The 25,004-nt window shown below is 37.8% G+C and overlaps 1 protein-coding gene across 1 annotated transcript in view; it reads right to left on the reverse strand.

The window, feature by feature from the left end:
* Nucleotides 1-1,206: 1,206 nt before the first annotated feature.
* The window catches only part of LOC135170210 (homeobox protein dve-1), a 75,271-nt gene continuing 51,473 nt past the window's right edge, over nt 1,207-25,004 (reverse strand). The window contains exons 3-7 of the mRNA XM_064135809.1: nt 15,204-15,349; nt 14,048-14,350; nt 6,939-7,484; nt 2,697-3,131; nt 1,207-1,818 (exon numbers count right to left, since the gene is read on the reverse strand). Of these exons, the coding sequence (XP_063991879.1) occupies nt 1,639-1,818; nt 2,697-3,131; nt 6,939-7,484; nt 14,048-14,350; nt 15,204-15,349 (1,610 nt within the window). The 3' untranslated portion in view covers nt 1,207-1,638. The remainder of the gene's footprint in view (nt 1,819-2,696; nt 3,132-6,938; nt 7,485-14,047; nt 14,351-15,203; nt 15,350-25,004) is intronic.

Genomic DNA, 25,004 nt, shown 5'->3' on the forward strand with positions numbered 1-25,004 from the left:
ATTTCCGGATGGATGTCGCATTTACGTTGACTATTGCACCGACGTTTCGGAAAGCCTGTCGTCTGCATTTCTACAGGACTAGCATCTTTCGGCGATCTGAAATAGCCGACAGTATGGATTTTTCCCAATCCCCCTCATGGCAGTGGGTAATGGCCTAAGTGTTTGATATTATGTGAGTAGAGTAGATTAATAGGCCATGGGAGGTTTCCGAAAACCATAACCTGGCAAAGTTATTTTCATAATAACGCACTGAGGACTAGGATCGTCAATTCTGAGCTTTGATATAGGGGGATATAAGGTTGTCCTTATACATATGTATACATATGTATGCCTCCCAGTAGGTAATGGGGGAAATCCCCCATTCAAAGGAAATTAGAATTAGAGAGAACACATTTCCACTTTAACTCAGCCGGGAATCGAACCCGGGTCTGCCAGTATCGCGCCCGGGGCTCTTACCGACTAAGCTACCGGATACCGCCGAAATTTACTCTTAAATTCACCAGAAATACTAAACTCCTCCTAAACTCCTTTAGGCACGAAATAATTCGAAGATACCACGGGGTATGCTCAGACGGGCCAATCAGATGACTCAATTGCTCAGTTGGTCAGTTAACAATGTCTTTTCATAACCTGCGAATATTACGTAATATACGGATGAAATAACCGTAAAAGGTGATATGGAATTCTAGGAAATTGTAAGGAAAAAATGAGCAATCATATCAATCATAGATGCTGCATAAACGAGCAGAAAAAATATCATAACGGCCTTGAAGGGGTGGATTTTTGAAGAAGGAGGATTTAATCAATGAGTTAATGGTTAGCACTCATAATTTTAGTGAATCAAATAATAGGCAGCAGGAAAGATATAATTAAATTCGTGATCGAAATGAAAAATCAGTCATACGTCGTTATTAATTAAGCAACTTTGGTAATACAATTATCAGCGTGAACGTATTTGTAAAATTTATTTTCATGATTTTGTTACGCGAGCAAAAAAATATTTCCTTCTAAAAAAAGCGAATACATATAAATAAATAAATAGAAATTAGTTGTATCCAATATAGGAAAGTGGTTGGGAAAATGTTGGAAATAAATTGATTTCAAAAATTCTTTTTTTAATTATTTTATTTTATTGTAAATTCATTCATCAAGACATTCAACGAATAAACAAAAAGATTAATATCTAAATCAATTAAAATATTTCATCAATGATTGAACAATCAACTTTGGTGCGTACTGTTTTTATTTAATATCATTTCTTATTCCTCTTGTATTATTTACATTCAATCGTATCAGCAGTGGTACTAATAATTGTTATAATAGTTGAGTAATCACCATGCTATTGATTTAAATCTAATAACGACAATAATAGTATATTATAACATTTCGGTGCTATTGATTTTAATTACAAGTAAAGTACAGCCTCTTCGATTTTAATATTTATTAGCGTTTAACATTTTTTAAAAAATCGATTACCTATCGATTTGTTGATTATTTCCTCGTACGATTGTTGATAGGACTAGTTATCTACGAGGGCACAATTGCTCTCTAATCTCACTTTTTTGAACTCGTTTCGTGGTTATGAGGGTGTTTCTCTTGGAGAAATTCGTTCAGCAATCGGGGTAGTAGCACTGACGACTAGTCTGCGTGGGCGTAGGGGTGAGACTGGGGTGATTCACCCTCGAATAGCGCCATTTTAAGACGCTTACACTTTGCGCGTCGATTTTTAAACCAAAATTGCACGTTCTTCGGCTCCAAGCGGGGAAATTTTTGACGATATGGCATGCGATTCAACTCCTCGGTGTATTTAAGGATCAACTGAAATAAAATTGAATATTTTACTCTCACCATGAAAAAGCTGATAAATTAGAACATATGAATCTTGTTGGCCGTTTCGCTCTTTGCGAGGAAACTGATTGTGAAGAACCAATTGGAAACAAAAATTGAAACTAATAGATGAGTTAAAAATTGTTAGAAAACAAATGTAATTTTACGAATAGTTGACAATTAATTATCAGAATAGTGGCACAGAATACCATCTAAAAGAAGAGAATTTCAGATTTCGCTGGAGATTCTGTGAAATCCCGGAATTTTAAGTAGCAGGAACAAGAGAATTCTTCAATGGATTGAAATTCTCGAAAGAATTTGAATATTCAGTACCACATTACACTGAATTTTCAGAAATATCTCAATTTTCGTTTTTCCCCCTAATCTTTTCAGAGTGGTGGCACAGAAGGCGATTTAGGGGTTGAAAAATCATGAGAATTTCGATTTCACTCAAAATTAATCGAAATTTTAGAATTTTAAACCATATAAAGCTGAGAAGTTCTTAATTAATTTGTATTCACACTTTAATATGCATAATTTTCAAATAAATCCGCATTTCCATGATTTTCTCCCGTCTAATCGAAATTAAATGAGTTCAAAAGTCCACAATATGCATTCGAAAATCCAACCAAAATTTTTTAAACGCGTTTCATTCAATTCTCAGGAAAAATGACATGAAAATAAGCACTTCTGACAATCAATTCCTCCACGAAATTCTCAATTTTGAATGCCCCCAGCCTTTTCAAATTTCAATGGAGCTGTGACACGACAAAAATTTTCAAAATTCCCCAGCTAAAATTGAGACACGAATTTTCACGAATTAATGTCCAACTCTCACATTGCCAGAGTATTTGAAAAATTATAATTACCGCATGACTTGGGTGAGTATTGTGTCCAAACCAATTCTCCAGTCTCGGTACTTCCGTAACAGGATCGATGAATGTACGATTACGTTTCCTCCTCTCATCAAGCATGCTAGCCGGGCATCCAGCAGGTCCACCTCTAGTCGGTAGATAATGTGACATGTACATAATGGAATGGCCAAACATAGGACTGGGTACGAGAGAGAAACCAGGAGGTAGTGGAGTCGTTGGTACACCACTTGGTGAATCCTCATCGTCTGAACCAGATGATACCCTGGTAGTAGTGTCATCCTCCCGTTTTACCAACGGAGTTGACGTTGTTGTGGTGGAGGTTGGATTTGGTGGTGGGGCTATGAGGCGCTGATCCTCGGAACGTGTTGTAAGGGATAAAGGACCGACTACGGGCGGACTGCCAGCTGGACAAGGAGATGCCGAATTCGACTGAAAAATCAAAATGTTTTTCTGATCAATGAAAATAAAATAGAAATTCCAGAGAAATAAATTGAAAAAAAAATCGAAAGTTGTTGGTCATATGAAAGTTAGCATTTGTTTATATATAAATTTTTTGTGATTTTTATTTCTACCGATTCTGGATGCCTCGATTTTTCGTTTGATAAATTGTGTTATCGTGTAAAATATTAAAGATATTGACCTATCATTTGATGTATAAATTGATAAGTGTATGAAAATATCCGAAAGTAAATTTTTATTGTTAAATAGAAAAACCAGGATATTTCTAAATTTTTTAATGAAGAATATTACTGTTTGATTGAATCGACATAGACGACATTGAGACGAACATATAAAACAAAGAAATCGGGCCGATTTTTTGATATAATGAAGAACAAAGTTCCACATATAAAGTGGAATATTTCGGAAATTAACGATCCGATTTCATTCATCTTGAATACCCGACTTTGCTATCGTGAGACCTAAAAGCTTACGACATTTCAAATTTTTATCTCGATTATTTTTTAAGTTATGGAGCACACAAGCAATTTTAACGAAAGAATGAGGAAACTAGAATAAAATTGAATTACGGCAGATGGAATGGTGTTCTCTCGTAAAAAACGATTTTTGAGAAATCGCTATATCTCCGGAGCCGCTCAACGAATGACCCTGAATTTAGTCTCAAAATTTCACTAATGAAGCGCTAATTGACAGGCCAAATTTCAGAGTCCACCGTTGTCCACTAATGAGGACAGTGCTGGACAAATGAACGCCAGTGTCCACACACATAGAGACAATCATTAAAAAATGATTTTTGGGAAAGTAGTTCACCCGTCTAATCATTTCTAATCACAATTAGTAATTCGAAAAAAATCACTGTTAGAATGCTCCCATTTGGATGGAAAAAGCATCAATTTTTGAAAAGAAGACTGTTAATGTCAACACTTGTTCAAGAATTTTTACGACAAACAGAAATTTACTTTTTAAAAATTCAGAGTCTGTTCGAAATCTGGCGGTCAAATGCCTCCGGCATCAACCGATTATCTTTTACCACTGTAACGAGAGGTCACGATGGTCTTCGGGACCGTTACGGGGGTCAGTACATTATCGAAGATCATCCGGTTCGGACGCGTTACCCAAATTCGCTGGGAAATCATCGGAAAAGTAATCGAAAATCATCGAGAGTTATTATCACTCTTGCGAACCTCATCTCTTATCGTTAATTATACAGTCCAGTAGTTATCTAATTTATTTATTGTAAAGTGAACATCTACGTGTGCTTTGTCATAATCACGTGCCTACAGAAAAAACTTTGTGCCTCATCGAACTTCCCCACTTCCCGTCTCATCCACCCATTACATCAAATCCGAAAAATCAAAATTAGTAACAGAATCTTTTGAAAAAAGAATAAAAAAATTTATGGAAAAAATCGATATTATGATTTCTCGATTTTGTCCCACGGGTTACTATACTAACTAATGCTCCGTGAATTTGAGTGTAAACTTTAGTCGTTTTGAATATATTGCAGCTCATCCAAATTCGTGTGTTTGAAATTAAATCTATCAATTGCATTCCGCGTATAAAAATTATTGTCTGTCACAGATCTCCAACAATTCTTCAGAAAAATCTTTTAAAGATCCCCATGAAGATCTTCCGAAGATCCTTCGCTGATTCTCCTGAACATTTCTGGAACATCTCCGGCAGACAATAATCCTTCCACTGGCCCTGCCGCTGATATTTATTCCTAAACCCAGCACCTTTTGTCATTTAATAAATCAAAATGTCTCACTAAAGTGAACAATATCTGTCTTTTGACGCAGAAGAATTTCTTTTACTCTGCATTATCTTTAGTTTTTCCTCGGAAACTGATTGTTGAATTTTTGGGGATTTCCCCAAGTACAAAATTCACTCTTCCTCCTCTGAAAAATATGTTCTAGAGCTTTATTGTGGTAGGGCCCCGAATGTATAAAAAAAGGGAGAAAGTTTTTTTACCTGCTTTTCTGAGCAACATTTGGGGACCAGAAGTGGCCATACGATTAGAAATAAAAACGTTTTTGGGGATGGAAATGTTTTGGTCCAAAAGGCCCAAAGAAAGGCTCTACTATCTTTGTGTTTAGTCTGTCTTGAGAATCTGTAGAGTAACCTACCTCCTGACGAAAGTATAGTCACGAATAGAGAATAAATTACAAAGTGAATATAATAAAAACTGAAGTGTTGTTTATTTCAATCCCATGATGCAGTACTGATTAATATTTTAAAAAATTATAAATTATCGAGCAAATCGTTTTATTATGCCCGCTGGGTAGAATATTCGGTTTCGTTAATGACGTTTTTCCCCGGGACTACTAAATTTTTCCGACAAATCCGTTTTATCCGGGGGTTTCGGGAAAACGCTGATAATCCCTCGTCCCTCATCAACAACGATCGAATTTTTCCCGGACATTTCCCGTCATCTTAAAACCCTTTATTCTGGTCGATATTTTCCCCAATTCTCAAAAAAACAGCATTTAATTTTCTCTGCACTTTTATTCTAGTTGTTGTAGACGCGTCCTAACGATTCCCAACCCTTACAATCTCCTGACATTCTCCAACTCCAGGTATAAAAAGGGCCTCAGTCCCGCGCTCCTTTTTTTGCAAGGACGACACGTCACAGAGATCAGACTTTCTTCACCTCCTCCAAGCGCCTCTCCCCGAGGTCCGTGCTTTTAGATACCCCAACACTTCGCTATACCATTAGTATTTCTCCAGGTTAACGATTTACACCGCATCGGTTACATTCTATCGTCAAAATATCAGACAGACTCTCTCGATATCTCACATAGCATTATTTGATATCCGTTTTAAATTACTTTTATATTAAACGCACATAATAGATAAATAATTGAAATATTTATAAAAACAAAATATCCTTTCACAAACCCCTCTTCAATATTAACACTAGAACTACCAAGGGGGTCAAAATGACTTGTTTGACATTTCTTATAATTATAACTCATTTCAGGTTCATTTGGTTTCTGAAAATTTTGTACGACTTTTTCTAAAACATAAAAATAATTATTTCTGGAAAACAGTTTCTTTTTTTTTATTATTATGTCGCAAAAAAGTATGCAGTATACCTACATATACTGAGATGGGTTTTCGGTGCTGTTCTGTTGTAACGTGGAAACAAAACTAATAACTAAAAGAACTTCCCTAGTTGGCACTATAAGACAAAATAAGAGATAACTACCTAAACTTGCAAAATCAAAAAAGGATAACATGTCTCGCTTCTCGACAGTACTTTATAAAACAGAAAAATGTACTCTGACCATATATAAAAGTAAACCCAATAAAAAAGTATTACTGCAAATATCTGTAACTTGCAAAAAATGTTTTTAACTTTTATGCATAATTATTTAAAAAATTACTGCTATTATATTACTATTATTAAAAGATTATATTTAAGCTTTGTTCATAAAATTATAAAATATATAAAAACGTAAAAATTGCTGTCTTTTCTGATATATCTTTTAGTAATTTAAGAAACAAGTCCTTTGACCCATCCGGTAGAAGTATATATACGTCAACCGTCGGTAGTTCTAGTGTTAATTCGTTGAACGAGTGTACAATCTGAGTCGTAAACTTCGAAAGATCCAAAATCATATATTCAATTAGTGGTACTAAAAGAGCAACGAAATAGACAGAATTATTTGCCTGAAAATCTCACGTCATTGCCGGCCCATAAATAATTATTGAGAAAAAATGAAACAATTGACGGAATGAGCTTTTAAACCCAAAATTGGAAAAAAGTAATATTACCTGATGTCGTGAATCCTCCTCCTCATCCGAGCAATCCTCAATACTGGCAATACTAGCTCCCCTGGGACTAAGTCCAGGTGGACTATATCCATTGGTCCCCCTCGCTTCCGCCCTCTTCAGTGCAGCCCTAGCATTCTTGAACCAATAAACCACGTTATTAACGTCAAGTGGTTTTCTCCCTCGTCTTGACTCTAGTGAATTCAATTCCGCCACATAGCGCTGTATCTGTTGCCTGGAAGGATGTTGACTCTCCGTAAACCATCGCTGCAACCTGGGCAACTCCAACTCAGGATCGAAACTCGTTCTCATCCTGGTTTTAGGTGAATAAGGTAGCATGGCAGGATGATGAGGACCAACCCCTCCAACACCACTGGACTCTATTCCAGGACTTTGACTGTGTAATTGTCGACTATTATTGGTGCATGACAGCAGTGAATTTGGTGGTCCTAGTCCAGCCATCTGCTGCTGCTGCAGCCAAACTTCAAAACTACGTTTTGATTCCTCAGATAACTCGTTGCCACCTCTGCATAATGAAGACAGGGTCATCTGGGCACAAACAATAAGAATTGAGGAATTATTCATTAATTTATCATGAAACCTTATGTTAAGTCACGTGCATTAGCTGCACAAATATTTAATCTTTATTGAGCCCTTGGCGTATATAAATTTTTGTCCAATGAAGATCTTGGAAAAAGTTTCAAGAAAATCATCAGATGATCTTCGGAGGGTATCAGCGGGTACCAAATAAGATTTTTCAATGTATTTCCGGGAGTCAATTTCGGTTCTGCGATATATAAGAAACAAAGTATTTTGAGAATATTTTTTAACCTAAAATATCATTTGGAAGAAAACATTTGCATTTGATGATCTTCTGAAGGATCTTCTTGGGCCACCGGAAAAATTATTTGAAAATCTTTTGGTGATACTTCTAATGATTTCTGAAAGATTTTTAGTGGATACAAAATATTCTAGTAGAGAATTTACCGTAGCTTTAGGGGAACTTTTCCACTGCTGGGTAAAAGTTACTGGATTGTTCAAGAAAAATGTCCGAAGTAATTCCTTAATTCTCCTCGACCAGCTGGACAACTAAGTCGACACATTCAGTTAAACGATACGGTATTGTCTCCGAATCACAAAAACACACGATAACCAAACGTTACCGTACTTCTCACTGAATTTTTTTCTTGATATCTCTGTCGTTTTTGCATCTGGGTTCACACATCCGCTGAGATTGTTCATTCGCATAATTTTCAGGTAGAATGAAGCCTTGAGAAATGCTCGAATATCACTGCTGAATCATCAGAAGAATTTCCACGGAAGACTGAGTTCCAAGTCTTCAATAATAACCCTTCAATTTGAATATAAAAACAGCTTTCTAGTGTCATGGGTTTCGGACAAATCTACAAAAGCCCTGGAGGGTCTCTCCGTATTGAAATATGGGTGGAAATGATAAAATTATTTGAGACACAGTGAAATACTTTTTAGAATATTCTTTATTAGCACGAGGAAGGCACGTCTTAACTAGAGGACCGTTGTCCAGAGACTAAAAACTATATCCAAGGGAAAACGCTCTCAGGGAAAAGAAAAACAATTTTATGGCTTAAATGAACACAGTCCGTTGTTGAAATTTCAGCATATGTTTAGGATTAAACCGTCTTGAAAGCGGAGTACGACCGATCGTAAATTAGTCCCTTAGTAGAGCTGTCTCCCAGAGAAATAGAAAGAGGTGTCGAGTGATTTTTATAGAACAATGAAAGAGCTGTACTCAAATATTCCAACACTCCGGCCTTGGAAAAAGATCTACCAGCAAACTGAAGGACACTTCATTACGATGTCACCATTTTTTCCAAAATGCCAACATCGCACCCGCGGTACACCTCGAGGAGGTAGTCCATGACATACGCTCAGATATGTAGGACCTGACGGCTGTGAAAGCTGCCCCTCATTGGTCCACTTCCCAAATGCATAAAAGCTTTGTTATTATCAAAAACATCTGCTGGAATTCAGAACTCAGCGAGATACTATTGTGAATAGTTTCTTTTCCATGATTCCAATAATTACAAATTCTGTACATTTTCAACATTTTTTGTGGAGATGGTGACTGTCGGAGGAAGGGCGCCATTTTGATTGGTTCGGCTATCGTAATGTCCCGAAACCCATCAACGGAAATACACGAGGTATCGTCATATTACTTAGTGCATGTCGCCAACGCCAGGAAGCGCCCGAATGCTGATGTTTCAAATGCTCCAAAACCGCTTTCATCATCTTATCTTTTGGGTTCTACACCTTTAGTATACCCCACAAATAGAAGGTTCTATGTCCCCTCTATCTCCTCAACAATAACATCCCAACTCCCATAATTTAAGCTGAAAAAATAAATCAGCGGAACCCAACATTTCCTTAAAATCTCACTCTTTTCACACCTTCCCCCATATCGCCCCCTAATCTTCCTCTAAAATAATCCAAATATTTCATCATCAACCTCTATCACTGTCATTGATTTACAATTCTCCTACCGAAATCACGAGATCCCTCCAAGAGCCCTGAAGCGCGAAAGGAAAATATCGTGGATTGTCATCATCATGAGCCTGCGTATCACACCTGCAGTAAATCAGACCCGAAGCCATCTCTCGTTGAGATAAGCCGGGCGTCACCACCCGTCTGTTTACCAACCGATTTGAAAGTTAAAAAAAAAATAGCTCATGCGCGTGTCATCACTAGCCATCAGGCCTGAAGCCCTAGCGAAGACGACTGACACCAGACAGACAGAACGCCTTTCCACAAATAATAATCGTGGAGGATCATCACGTCTTCTTGTTGATTCGAAATGATCAGGTGACGTCTATCTCGTAAACCACTTGTCTCTTAAATTTACCAGCATTTGCGTAAAGCGCATCAACACCGAACATTAGCTACTGACTCGTAGATCCAAAGATTACCTCGTTAAGTTGGCGTCACCGTTGATCCTCGCTGCGTATGGTTTTATTTGTTCTTATAAATCACGGTGATAAGGCTGAGGGACTTGTTACTCACGAATGATTTAAAAACGTCTAAGAACTTTTCCATAATCCCTGGGTACATGTGAGTTGGTAACTACGTGCAATGGCATTGAGACATGTAATGAAATTATTTGTCTTTGAGATGATGTCCACGGCCTCGTGAGTATGCGAGAAATCACCTGAGGGAATATTTTGTTGCTTCTAATCTTGTCGGCAATTAGCTATTTCCGATATTCAAATTCAAATATTTTTATTGGAAATTTGATGCGTATTTTTTAGAGGAAATGAGTCTGGTCTAATCATTTTTCATTTCAAGGGGAGTGTTGTTGAAGGAATCGATGATCGAACATCATTTTGATGGATCTGAATCCTAATATAGCCAGCCCATGGGTATCGGCTACTTCAATCACCAGGGAATGTGGTGCCATCCTATTCAGAATTTTACTGTTCCATAATTTTGTCTAATTTTTTCCGCGGAGAATGTCAAATATTTTTATAATAAGGTACTTCCACTAAAATTTGGGAATTCTGGAATTGGAATTTATGAATTTCCTGGAAAAATCGAACAGAATTGGACACTTCCCTTTTGTAGTTCCTTAGCAGCAGAAAAATAATCGGAAAGTTACGATCAATTCTTTAATTTAGAGCTCAGTCAATTTGGAGTGGTTTATTGATTATAATAACTGGTAAGACGATGCATCCTGTCCAGGACCTCCAGGAAGAATGAAAATCTGAATAATTGCATTTAGATTCGAAGGGGAATACGCTACAATATATCATATTCATAACAATCCTCCTATGGGTAAAAAAAAGTTACCGTGAATTAATAAAACAAGCGACAACTTCATGCCGACTATTTGAGTTTACATTTCAAACTGTTTATCAAAAATTAATTTACAGTTGGATTGAATAGGTCTTTGTACGATTTGTATTTTTTTTATTCTCGTGTTTCTACTTGAAATTGAAAAACATTTTTATGAATGAAAATTCTGAGAAATTTAGGGTATGATGTGTATGCCCTGTTTTCTTGGGTCTAAACAGAGGAACATGAGTGGGACCATTGTTAATGCGAGTCATCAGGTCGAGGGTGTGGTGGCCCTTTAGTCTTTTTAGTTAGTTCCTCTGAGGAAACAAACCACAGCGGTTGTGCCTCTGGAGCGTATAAAATAAAAGAGAATAAAATAACTGTCAAAGTTATCGATTTATCTATTATGATCAATGAGGAGAAGAGAACAACGGTTAGACGAAAGTCAATAAATATTGGACACGTTATCACTGTTAATTAATGCCTCATTTATTCTTATGTGAGTGGTACTCTTAGACCGGGTGGGTCAACGCGTATGATACAAAAAAAGTAGAAAAGCTTAGCACGACTTTTCAATGCAGCGTTCCACGCCAGACTGACCTGAGGAACAAAGCTCTCGAAAGCCGAGAGCCACCCGGAGAGGGAGAAAGAAAATAAATTAGTCCCTTCGAGAATGTTCTATGATCATCCCTCTTCAGATTGGTAAACAGACCAAAGACAGACCCGCGACGAACCACTTCAACAATAATATTCACACGTTTGAATCATTATAACTGTTCCATTTGTAATATCAACTTTGGCAAGTTATTATATTTTTCACTTGTTATACAGGAAATTCATGTTACGTTCCACATCCTATGATATCAAAGGACTCGTTGCATAGGATTTGGGAATAGGTAGGAAGGGGAACAGGATAATTCTCGATATAATTATGCAAGAAAAATTACTGAAAAAATTAATCGTCCAGATCGGATGACGAATCGAAGACTTTCCGCCGGGGCCTTTACGTCAAGTTGGTGAATAAATTTTTCACAACATTGCCGTGCTAACAAATTATGTTTTGGTTCAAAACTAAAAAGTAGAATATCCCAAAAACTTATTGGGAACGGATTTACATATTATGCTCGATTGAGATAGAGTATATCGATACGGATATTTTGAGCTTTTCGAAGTATTTCCGAAATCCGGTTCAAAACCAAATGAAAATTTATGAAAAACGACTGGGCCGATCGAGCTGAATTTTGGCACACACCTAGTCACAATTAATACCTGTAATTTGACAGAATTCGATCGTTCTCGGAATAACTAAAGCCACTTATTCCCTAATTTTCTAAAAGAATGAGGCAAGTTGATCATGCGCCTATCCACACAAGCCCTCAAATTTTGTATTTTCACTTTTCACACAATTCGACATAATTTCAAATCAAAATTAGAAAATCCACAATTCGGGTGATCACAAAGCTTCCATTCGGCAGCAAAAACCTCTGAGAACCTCAAGCATCTACCAACAATGAAGAAAACAATCGTGAATCAACTCTATCCACGCCCTTCGGTCCACCTACCCCTCTTCCCTACCGGGAACTCACCCTCCATTTCCAACTACATCTCGTCGTAGATTGACTATATCAAGATCCACTAGGATGAAGAAAATGGGTAGGGGGATTAATATGAAGAAAGTAGTGTGTTGAGTATATTCTCAACGTGAAACGTCTGTCGGAGAAAATTGGTAATCATAGACCACCGTGAACGGTATTAAAGTTGGCCTGGGCAAGTTGAGGTAGGTGGAGGTATCTTCAAAGGGGGTGCACTTAGATAATGCCCCGTCCCGAGAAAGTGGGGTAGATGGGGTTGGTACACGGGGGAGTGACTCCCTCCCCTCCACTGTCCACCAACACCATTTCGATATTCGCGATGAGGATGATGGTGAGGGGCGTGGAGAGGGGGGCAGGGGGATGAAGGGTGGGTTGAGGGAGGAAGAGATAGCGAAGAAGGGAAAGAGGGTGGGTGAGAGGTGAGGGAGGGGGAGGGGGAAAGGCTTTTGATGAAGGCTGGCACGAATTTGCTTGAGTAAAGGGTAATCCTATCACACGGTTCGGCTATGAGATCTTCCGTATTTCTGAGGGCACCAAAGTCTTAAGGCGCTGCAATACCGACTGATAGACGTGTACTCAACTTGACAAAATGCTGTTGATGCATGAGCAGTAAATGCTTCTTCGAAATTCAGGGATTAATGATGAAATAACAGCGACGGAGATTCAATGAAACTCGGTCCGGGTATTTGTGTTGAAAAAGCTGTGGAAAAAGTTTTGTTTGAGTGAAGGTAAAAAATAAAAAGAGAGATTTGGCCTGTGGACTTACTCATTCAGAATTGTTAATGAGATTAGGTGGCCTAAAAGCGAGGGACCGGTACTTCTGAAGCATTTGCATCGGGGAGTTTTTAATGGTTGAGGGGGATGATTAGTTAAAATTTGAATTCCAGGTAGAAATTGAAACTTGAATGCAGTTTGATGGAAGATTCTTATGCACGAGTCAAAGGAAGCACTAGCTATTGATGGAATGTCTACACCTGGGAAGTGGTCTTACCCGCGAGTGAAAAAAATTAGTTTTATCGCGATAGAACGATTTGCCAAGTGATTGGCAACAGTTTGGTGGAAAGCTTGATGATTTTGGAAATGTTAATTCTAGAGGAGCGTCGGATCCTCCTTTGGTAAATACTGTCATGGGTGGGCCTTCAGATCATCTGGATACATCCAGCCAGATTTTATTTGAACCACCGGAGTCTGATTCATGCAATTGGAATGATGATAAGATGATGAAAATACGCCTACAACTAAGGTTTAATTCAGACCTTTCGATGTCATTTTTCAGACTGAATTTAGTGAATTAGGGGACCCCGATCCTAGTTGAGCATTTTCGAACTTTAGTTGAGGGTTTGATCAGCCCTGTTTCAATCACTAATTCTTACCTAGGTTTCTTTTATTTTTTATAGAGGTTTTCGGAAAATCTTCAAAAGATTCTTACCTAGGAGATAGCAAGGATAGAATGCGTACAGGTAATTGAGTAATACTTGAAAATCTTGCAACTAGTTTAACTAATAACATATCCGTGCAACTTTATCTGTAGATACAGAGGGAACCTCCGCATAAGCTTGCAGCGTAGACTATTGGCAAGGTTATGGCAAGAATACAGTAATCAGAGACTTTAATTCAGTCGACAGTTTCTGTCACTAATGACACTTGCACATAATCTCAACATGACACTCTGTTGTCAGATGATTAATCAACTTTATCGAGAAGTTTTCTTACCTCATCTAGAGGACATCCTGCTGAGAGAAGAAGTGCATGACTGTGAAGTAGCAGAAGCCTCAGGAGTTTGTCTCTAACTTCAGCAGCTGGACTCGGGGGTGGTGGTCTTGATCTGAAGATTTGAATCTTTAGGGTTGCAACTGTGGTTAACTCTGCCAGTATTTCAGCTACTGTGCGAGTTGGTTCGTCTGCCACTTTCTCCATGGGCAAAGGTCGCCAATTTTTAACGACTATACTGCCACGAGCACTGGGAATAAGGTCTGTGGCGTAGCCTAGACGAACTAGGGCTTCAGCTACTAGGTCCTGGAGAAATGAAAGGCAAACAATACTTTTCATTTACAAGAACAACAAGGCCATCATAAACGTCAATTATTAACTTCGGGATGAACACGTCAGCCAATTTCTTCATGGAACTTGAAAAATTCTCCACGGAAGGCCCATAGCGTCCCCTGGGATAAATCGACATGCCGCTCGGTGGGAGAATGAGGAACATTCTGTACTTCAATGGAAAGAGGTTAAAATACTTGCCACTAAATTAAATTATTTGTCTTCTAAGAAAATTAAATTACTAATCGACTTGTAACTAAATCTCCTTCTTTTGAAATTCAGAATGTTTCTTCTTCTCCCAGGGAGTTGTATGTTGATTTATTCCAGCCGACGCTATGGACCTCTCGCGGATGACTTTGGAAGTTGGATTCAGAAATTAGCTAATTACATCGCGTGTGTCTGTGTGGGTGTGAATGTCCATGTTGCGGTCAATTTCTTGCAGAATTGCGGAAAATTAGAGAATCATTGACGAGAATTTTTCCAGAAAATCGAAGAATTGGTCAGGTTATCGCTATTGATGATGATTACTTCTGTTGTCATCATGCTCTAGCATCACATAAATACAGGCATTGAAATCTTGAATTCAATCATTGAAATAGAAATTATTTGGTTTCTTTTATGAAAACTAGTGGGGAACTGAAAGAATAACGAGGCTCATGGTCTTCTGCGAGATAATCCTCATTTGTTTTAACAATTTCTTTCAGACAACGATAACATTGACGGTAAAGACCAATGGGACATATTCAAAAAATATGTAGGAAAAATTCGGTAAACGTTGCTCATTGTGTATTGATGTCTAATTAATTGATAATAATAGTTGGGAACTCACCTGAAAGGGAACAGCCGCTGGAATTATTACGTAGGTGTCAATCTCCAGGTGGGGTCCTGGCCACTTGTCACGTCCTCCACTCACTCGTGTATCCACTATACTGTAAATAGATTCTACTACGCAATGAACTGGCACCGGACTCTTCCCTGGAAATAGAAAAAAATGACGACTTCATTATATCAGTTCATAAAATGACAGATCATCGTTTCGGCTTTGTTTGCGTCAGGTGTCGGATGGTAGGGATAACGGAAATTCCAATTTTTTTGGGATGTGGAAGTACATTGTTCACATTAGCATTTTTCGATAAACAAATATGTGTGGAATTACTCCATTCCCTTTACAAAAATGGTGATAATACAAAAGTTTCGTCTTCTCTAGATTTCGAGATATTCAGAGAATAATTTCAAATCTGTTAGTTAATTCTCTGGTCCATCAAAATTTTTTTGGTACCAGTAAAATAACTGAAAATTACAGAATTATTGCGGCGCGAATTTTAAAAGATTTTGGACCCTGAACATTTTTCCCAGAAGTAACGGGTAATTTTATCCTTTTCAAGTGATTCATCGGGCATTTTCGGGTTGCCTAGGTCGAGGGGGAAAAACTGATCGTTGGTTTTGTTGGAGGGAAATACTGTTGTGAGATGTAACAAAAAAAATGTTGAAGTTATTAGAACAAGAATTGATCTTTAAGTACTTATGTTCTTTTCATATATGATACTTTTTATCCCCTTATTCATTTCCTTCAAAAATAAATCACCGTTCATTATTGAGAATGCTTGATACGTGTGGACAAAAATGAATCATCTGTCTATAGCTGTTTTAAGCCCATCTCAGTATGTTATAGTTTTTATAGTTTTTCTCCAAACAGTACCGAAATGTTTAGAATGGTTTTAATAAATAGAATCAGAGAAGAAACAGAAAGGAATTAATATACCTCCTGCGTGCAATAATAAAGAATTAAAGTTGATAGTTAAATTGTTTTATATTATTGCGACAATCCCTATCCATAATCCAATATTCATCCTCCCGCTCCGCCGTGAGCGATTACACGGTTAAATTATTTTTACGGAACTCTACCTAAAGTTTCCACAGCGGAAACGTAAAATTTCAGTTCTGTCTCTTAATTTTCAAGGAATTTGACTCCGCTCATCGATTACGTCTTATGCTTTTCATGAATATTCCTCTCCATGTGGTAAATTTTACTCCACCACCCGTCTAGCGATTTTCATTTCAGCAAAACAGTAATTTGATTTCCATCAGAACAGAATTGAAACTTAACCTAAACCTTTCTGTAAATCTTAATCAATTAATTTAAAAAAATCCTAATTAAATATTTGATTATTAATCCAAATGCTCAATAATTAGGTACTAAAGGACCAGATAATTTTGTCCATTATTTCATTAAAATAACTTAAAAAATGGTTAAATATACTGTCCAAATAACAATTATGGAGCGAGGCCTTCATTTTACAACTCTGACCAAAAAAACATTTGTGAATGAAAAAGTCATCGTCCTGTGCAGCAAACTCATAATGAGCAAAATGATCTACGAAAACAATGAGTTATTTAGGCACCAGATATGCTCCATCTACGTAAACGCACATACCAGATTCAAATGGTACAATATAGGAGTATAATCCAAGGCGCTAAACGTATGCAGATCCACTCGTCGGTTAGCAAGCGGGCTGCTGGCACGAATCGCGAGACAATGGGGTAGCTAAATCGACCCGGTACAATGGACGCGACCCTTATTTAACCCTGACTCGAGACTATATGCCACTCGTGGCCCACCAAACACGCCGAGTAGAGTAGCACCGATGTTGGCAACCCCTAATCCCAGATTTTACCCTGAGCCGAGTAAAAGAAAGGGGTGGATGGAGGGGGGAGATAGGGAGAGAATACCTCAACCCGAGAAGTTAAAACCTAAGGCGGAGGAGGGATTTGAATCGCGGAATGTGAGAAATAGATTGATCTGTCTTGGAATAGATCTGAGTGCGTCATTAACGCTGAGTTTAGGGTTGAATCATGCACGAGAAGGAATTGTCAGTAAAAATTATGTCCGTTAGCGGCGGCATTTCTCACACGGCGAGGAAAGTTTGGGGGAAATTACTACTAGAAACGAGGTGCAATATGTGAGAATACTGGAATGTGTTTTACTGACACATAATAATTCTTAACAATACCGTAAATTTCTAATAAATGATATGTGGATTCAGAAAATTTATTAAATAGCACTACAACATTTAAAGATCGATCATTTTTTATTTGAGGTCCGATGAAAAATTGCTTGAAATATTTTGAAATTTCCTATTTAGGTCAGTTTGTTTAATTGGGTTTTCCTTTATTTTTTATTGGGCTGCACAGCTATATTTCATTAACTATTAGGTGTGTGAATAAGTCTTTCCCGTTTTTTTTAAGAGATGCCGCCACCAATACTGTGCGAGTATTCAATGGTTACATATGTCATAATCAAAGCTTATTCATCTGTCAACAATTCCACACTAACACATTAGTTGAAATTTTTTCTCATCATAAATTTTTGATATCGTGAAAATGTCGAAATTTGAGCCGAGTCGACGTCATTTGCGGGAAGTTTCACTTTATTGGTTCAATTTGAAGAAATCTGTTGCCCAGGCGCATCGATTGCTTCAGAAAGCTTATGGAGAAGGTTGTGTCGATGATTCAAGTGTTCGCGGATGGTTTCGACGCTTCAAAAGTGGTGATTTCGACGTGGAAGACAAGGAGCGTTCCGGGCGGCCGCAAATCTTTGAAGATCAAGAATTGGCGACTTTGCTTGATGAAGATTCGTGTCAAACGCAAGAAGACGATGGCCAATACTTTCAATAATTCATTTGTAACCATTTTTTCACAATAAAGGCTCAAAATTTGAAAAAAACGGGAAAGACTTATTCACACACCTAATATATTTCATATTAGATTTTAATTGGTAGCCAGGTTAATAAAGGAATAAACGTTTAAGTAAGAGCAATTGAATTATATTTTACTACAATATGTTCAGACTTCGAGATATGTTCAGTCGCCGAACTGACAAACGATATCGAAGTCTTCAAAAACAAAGCATCGACATCATGGTTTCTTTCTTTCCATAAGCAGACATTTGTTTATATTATTTAATAAACAGTCATTAGAGTTTGCGTCGTAAGACCAATAGTATAATAAATATAAACTTATATAGGTCTGTAATATGATCGTATTGTTTTTGCTCCTTTCAATAACCCATTGTGGTTGGTTAAGGATGAGTGCCGAATAGAGTCGATTGTTGTTAATGTTGGACTCCATCATAGTACATGTTGCACCAGACTGAATTTTTACGAGACTAATAAAGAAGTTTTCCTAAACCGATGCAAAAATTTTACTAAGCAGCATAGTAATTTTTCTCAGACCTGCTGTTTACGTCGAGATTGTAAGGCAGCACAGTAATTTTTGTGGGAATTACACTACAAAAATTCTCAAATTTTTCTCTCCATATGTTAGTGTTTATAGAAACTGAAGAGAATAATTCTGAAACCATCGGGAATTTTATGGTTTACCATGGAGAAAGTACGAAATGGATTCGTGATTTTCCTGAAGCGAGTCAAATTTAACTGGAAGTTCCAGAATTATTGCGGGACCGGATATAACAATTCCTGGGCACCGAATACTTTTTACGGAAGTGGTGCGTGATCTTGACATCCCGGGCTACGTAAATTTTCACGAACTGCGGGAACTTATCGTGTATTGTCGGGCCGTCTAAGTGGAGAGGGAGCGAATCGCTGGGGATGTTGCAGGAAAATTGGATTATGCGGTGGGGCAGAAGATGTCCAAATAAAATAAAAATTAAAATTGTAATGACGATCTTCTTTTTTTGACTTTTAGAAAGTTTGAGGCGATCCCTCTCGGGATGTGCAATGAGCGTCTCGGCCATTTTGCACGCTGTTCTAGGAGGCCGCCTAGCCGATAGGTGTCAGTATCTGTACCCTGCGTGGGAATTCATAGAGTCCATCCATTCCGTCCCTATCAACCTAGATGTCCCTGACGCACGTGGTTCTGAAGACATCCCAACGGATCTCCTCTAGGGCACTGCATCTTGTGGTTAGGTGGTGAGGGTCTTCTTCCGTCAGCCCCCATCTTGGGCATCGGAGGTCACTCAACTTACCTATTTTTGCTAGATAACCAGCAACGGGCCAGTGCCCAGTGATGAACCCCATCAAACAGCGGAGCTTCATCCTGTTCAGGCAGATCAGTGTCCTGGCCAGTTTTTTCGTAGGATTGCTTAGTAGGGATTCCCTAATGACGAATCCAGTGCACATTGAATATTGTATGTTTAATTAAACTCTTTTATACAACAACAATGACATTATAAGTCGAGGTGCGACCCTATTACTGCTTTTATGAATCGTTCCCATTCTCAATTGGGACATCAAATACTTCTGTGTTGTGAGAAAGTATCTGTCATGTATCTTGTGTTTGACTTGTCTCCAATGCCTACGATTTTTGAAGTGCAATGGTTTATTGGTTTCAGGCCTTCTTATGTAGTATCGGGAAAAATTATGGGGAAATCTCCAGTGTAAAAATGATAATCTGTCGAATATTATAGACAGATGGTCTCCGTATTTTATTAAGATAGTCTAGGGCTATAAGATTATATTGTAGTCGTAGCGTAGGTGCTATTCGTGAGGAGACCCCGCAAATAGACATGGATTGGTACAGAAATGCAAGCCTGTACTATAGAAGTACTTAAAAGGTCATATTTTGTGGGTTTATGAGGTCCGCAGATGTGACAGGCGGAAATACTTGCAGCTAGCGAGGTCCAGGGCTGCGAGGACCGCGTGACGCGATTAAGGCCCAGTGCAGGGTTGAGAAGAGAGACAGGGTCAGAGTTGGTTGTGAGCAACGATAGACGATAGACGCGTGGATAAGGTTCGGACTTAGACGATTTGTTTTGTGTACTTAAGAGCGCTCTTAAGTGTGTTAAATGTGCTAAAAATAGCGAACACAGTATTAATATGAATTGTACCCTTTTTCATAAGAAATAAACTGTCCTTATCTTTTTAAAAAGTAACCCAACCTTCATGACTTTTCAGTTACTTTAACCATGATGAGGAAGATATTAGTCTACGACAGATGAACAACTTATGACCCATCAGGTGAGAACGTGTAATTACGATGAGGTATTCAACTTAATTTGTGTTCAGTATTCATGTTTTGCATATTGTTAATGAAAGGCAAGCTCGAAAATATAATTCTATTGATTATTTATATATTCTTATCTTTTTACCTATTTTTTAATGATCTTCCTCCAATAAAAATCTAGCTCATAGCCCTGAAGGTGCAACGCTTGCGGAACGTCGGTAAAAAGCTGAGATAAAATGCGGTAGTAATTCGGAACGCAATAATATAATAAAATTTATAATTATTTATTGATAAATGAATAAAAACGTAGAAAAAATGGAAAGTTTTATATATCTCACGCGTCTCAAAGCAAAAACATTCAAAAATTGGTAGAAAACATTTATCTGCCAGGTCGCAATTCTTTCGAAATCAGAGATTCTCCAAAATCACCAAAATATCAATAATCTCATATGAGTTTGCGAATCGCTGATCAATATGATAACACGAAGTGATCGTTTGAAGCGTTTAATCATCAGCTGACCGGAGTCCATTTCACTCCTATCCCGCATCCAACAATGGATTTAACGACGTTATTCAGCCCGCCTGATATTAGGACTTAATGCAGCTTCCAGCCTTGTAGTTCAACGCAGCACACCAGCATCAGAAAGCTTCACCATCAGAGAGTAGAATTAAGGGGTTCACTCGGGCATACCCCCAAGGAAAGCTGACCAGGACCCGCAGGGCTAGCTTTAATCCCAGGGACGTACAGTTTTCATTAAGGCGAGCCATCCACCTCTTTGCATCGTTAGAAGGATCTTAACTCAAGTCTGTTAATTTACATTGGAAAATTTCAAGTTATCTGATGGATCCGTGATATTTAGTTTTAGATTTATTGGACGAAAAAAAGCTCACAAATTATGAAATCGATTGAGAAATTGCAGAGTGTAGTCCATTTTTTTATTTTTTCATGTCGCTGACTGTCAAACGTTGTTTGCGCATATTTCTCTGTCACAAAAAGTTGTGTAATATTGTCATTTTCGAAGAGCCATAATCTCCACAAACGATCTTGGAAATATACTGAATTACGGGTGTTCACTTGTGAAGGAAGATTAGGGACAGCAGACGGAAAGGAAGAAGGTACAAAAAGAGTAAGATTTTAAGGAAACTTTGGGCTCCACTAATTAATTTTTCGAGCTTAAATTATGGGAGCTACGATATTATTGCTATAGAGGTGCAGTGGACATAGTACCTTTTATTTCTGTGGTAGAATACAGATGTAGAACACAAACTGTAAGAAGATGAATTAGATTTTGGAGAATTTTAACGTTCAACACTGGGGCGCCGTCTGGCGGTGGTGAAATGCACTAGATAATATAACGATACTTCGGGTGTTTCCGTCGGTATCCCTCAGGGCCTTATAGTGACCAAACTATTAAAAATGGCGACCCTCTTCCAAGAGTCACCATCTCCACGAAAATCATGAAAATATATTGAATTTTTGTGTGGTCGGTTATGGGGTATTGGGGGTGTTATTATAATCATGGAAATCAAACTATTCAAAATGATACCTCGCTGAGTTCTGAATCCCATTAGATGTTTTTGATAATAATCCATGGTATATCTGGGCGTATAACATAAAATGCCTCCCTAAGGTTGTCCGTAGGTACAATGTCGGCACTTTGGAGAAAGTGGGGCCATCGTAGCGAAGTCTCCTCCGACTTGCTGGCAGATCTGGATTTTCCCAAGACCGAGGAGACCCCGCCGGAGATTTGGGCATTTTTTCCCGAAAACTCCACTCGTGTTCTCATATGAGGATGCGAGGATAAATAAACACCCACAGCCAAACAATTGACAGTATCCATGTGGAAAAACTTAAAACAGCAAAAAGAGCAAGTCGATGAATGAGACAAAACAAATGCTGGTATGCAATTGCGAGGTACAGCATAGTCGAAAGCTTCACCTAGTGATGCTTAGGAGGCAACTCTTTTTTTTCCGAAAACTATAATTTGTTTGTGTCATGTACAATTGTACTATTGCCACCGATATATTTTTATACATATTGTTGATTTTGTTCCTGTATATAGCCTCCCCCCTTCAACCGCACTAAACATTGTACATTCATGAGAGAAAATAGTATATGTTATTCGGCTGAAGTGCGTGATTTCTCCAAACTACGTTCAGGTGATGGCCCTTGTCGTGGTTCGGGGAGACTCGGGTTTGCCTCGGCATAGTTCGGTGGGACTCGGCTTCGTCTCGTACCCCGAACCATGTCTCGTGCATTTTGATTCTATCTTCGCGGGGCTTCGGTTAGTTCACGGTTTACAAATTTCGACTGAATTTCCTGGAGTAATTTCTTGAAAGTTTTCTCGTGTCGCAATGCCACTGACATTTCAGAGCATCTTGACAGTAAAGCTTCAATATATCGTGAAGAACTCAAATAGAACTCTAAATTTCCGTTCCATTATTTCCCAGAAATCAACAGAAAACCATGAATTCTGGTAATAAATTCTCGAATCGAGGACAGTACAACAAAAAGCGATTCAGATGAAAAAAAGTATGAAATTTCCGTTCCCATTGAAAATTCTCTGTAATGTGAAACCAAATATTCACATTATATTGCAAATGCAAATAAGTTAATCAATACTCATCTTTATTCCCCATCGCAAAACTAAGCAAGTTCCACAAACCCCAAAAATTGACATTTGCGTTGAAAAAAAAAATTATCAAATAAACTAAAATCCCCTTGAAATTAATCTACCGAACTTTGGTTGAAATCTTAAATCTCTGAAGTGGCAAAAAGCAGAGAGACATTTCTCATTTCTGGTGGTTATAGGAACAGAACCGCCCTATCGGACTTCCGTTATCTGTTACCCTCCTCCGTCCATCCTCCGCAGAATCACAGAGTGACGGAAGCGCTTTTCGTCTTTGACATTGCCCGTCCAAAGATAAACCCCTGCATACCAGAAAACCGAGTGAGAAACCCCTTCAAGACGTAAAAACTCCAGACCATCATTTTCCTTCTTCACCAGTGATTTTTTTCCGTTTCGCATCTTGTGACAACTCGTTACATCGCTCCCCTCAGGTCTTCGTATTTAATCTATTTTGCCGCTCGGCGAAGGAGAAAAAAATGATGGGTGATAATGTGATAAAGTCACGAATGTTTCGGGTTATGATTGGAGCTGTTGGAGATTTCTGAATGTCCGCTGGCAGAATGAAAGCAGCTGCTGAGTTCCTTTGTCGAATTCAATATATTTCGTCGCTCAAGAAGTTATTACATGAAAATAAATAAATAGGAAATTGCTTTCATCACAATGTGGGTTATATAAAGGTAACGGACTAAAATTACTCGAAGCAACTTCATCTTAGTAAATAAATTTTGAGACAGGATTGTTGACTGTTATCATATTTATGAAGTGGTTCTTCAATTATTTTTATCATTGTTTAAACTACTGTTGATTATGCACTATAAGATATAGGCTTTACAACTGTGCCGTATACTAATTTTTCCGGTCAACTATGGAACCCCTTACTATATCCCATAGTAACCATTACCATGAGAAATTCTATTTTTTACTGTATCTGTCGAGTGTAGTAATGATTGAAGATGGATTATGTCACAGTTAATTATAGTTATGCTACGCCTACGCTATAGTAATAAACATTTTCTATGACATAGTCAAGTTTTAAGTTAAACGATCTTAAATTTTGAATAACGATTTTTACTATTTTAAATTGAAACATGTTAAATTATTAATTTACAAATACAAGTACAAATGACATAGTGAGCATTCACTATATCATTATTAAATTGTATCATAAATTCTTACTATATCATATGTAAATTATGCGTAGTTAATGCTTACTATGTTATAAATAAATTATAGTTATTCCTACTAAGCGTGAATTTTCATATTGTTGTTTCTATGATGTGACTCTTTTCACCGTATAATAATATACGTAACACCGATCACTGAAACTGGAGGGAACAACAAAATTTTAGGAACAGTTGTCACCAATATTGGACATTGATTCAACGTCAACGAATGAACAGATTGTTCAACAGTATTGCACAATTTCTGGAGTTAAATATCGGAATAAAAAAGGAAATCGTGGGTGTTTTCAGTATCAGAGGCTGATCCGGCGGATGTCGGCCTTTACTGATAACCACAACTCCAACTACTCTTTTAAACTTATCTGGGTGGGTTCCCTTGTTTTTCAACGCTCTTTTAAATCACTTCGGATGGGAGACTTCCCTCTCACTAACGAGGCTTATCTCCAGCTAAACTGCATCACGATTTTGTGGTACAATTATTACAATTCATCAAGATTGGTCTCTCTCGCTCTTTTTCTCTTACGACATAACATTTTTTTTGTTTACTGCTACAATAATTCTCCAAATTCCATTTATACTTCACTGTCCTGAGAAAAATAATGTAAATTTTGAGTACTTTTTACTGAGTCGCAAGATTTTTCTCTCCAATTCCTAGAACAATTAACTAAAACCGATCTTCGTTTTATTCATTATGGAAATAAGTACGTATTTTTGACTAGATCCTGTCAACTTGTATTTCGAACTGCACACTCTTGTAGGTTTTTCTATCTTATATTAGCAAAAATAAATAATTATATCAAGCAATTGCCTAAAAAGCTGCTGAAAAAATAAAAGGTGCAAACATACACAGAGAGAAAA

This window comes from Diachasmimorpha longicaudata, chromosome 2 (assembly GCF_034640455.1).
Source record: "Diachasmimorpha longicaudata isolate KC_UGA_2023 chromosome 2, iyDiaLong2, whole genome shotgun sequence".
Lineage (NCBI taxonomy): Eukaryota > Metazoa > Arthropoda > Insecta > Hymenoptera > Braconidae > Diachasmimorpha > Diachasmimorpha longicaudata.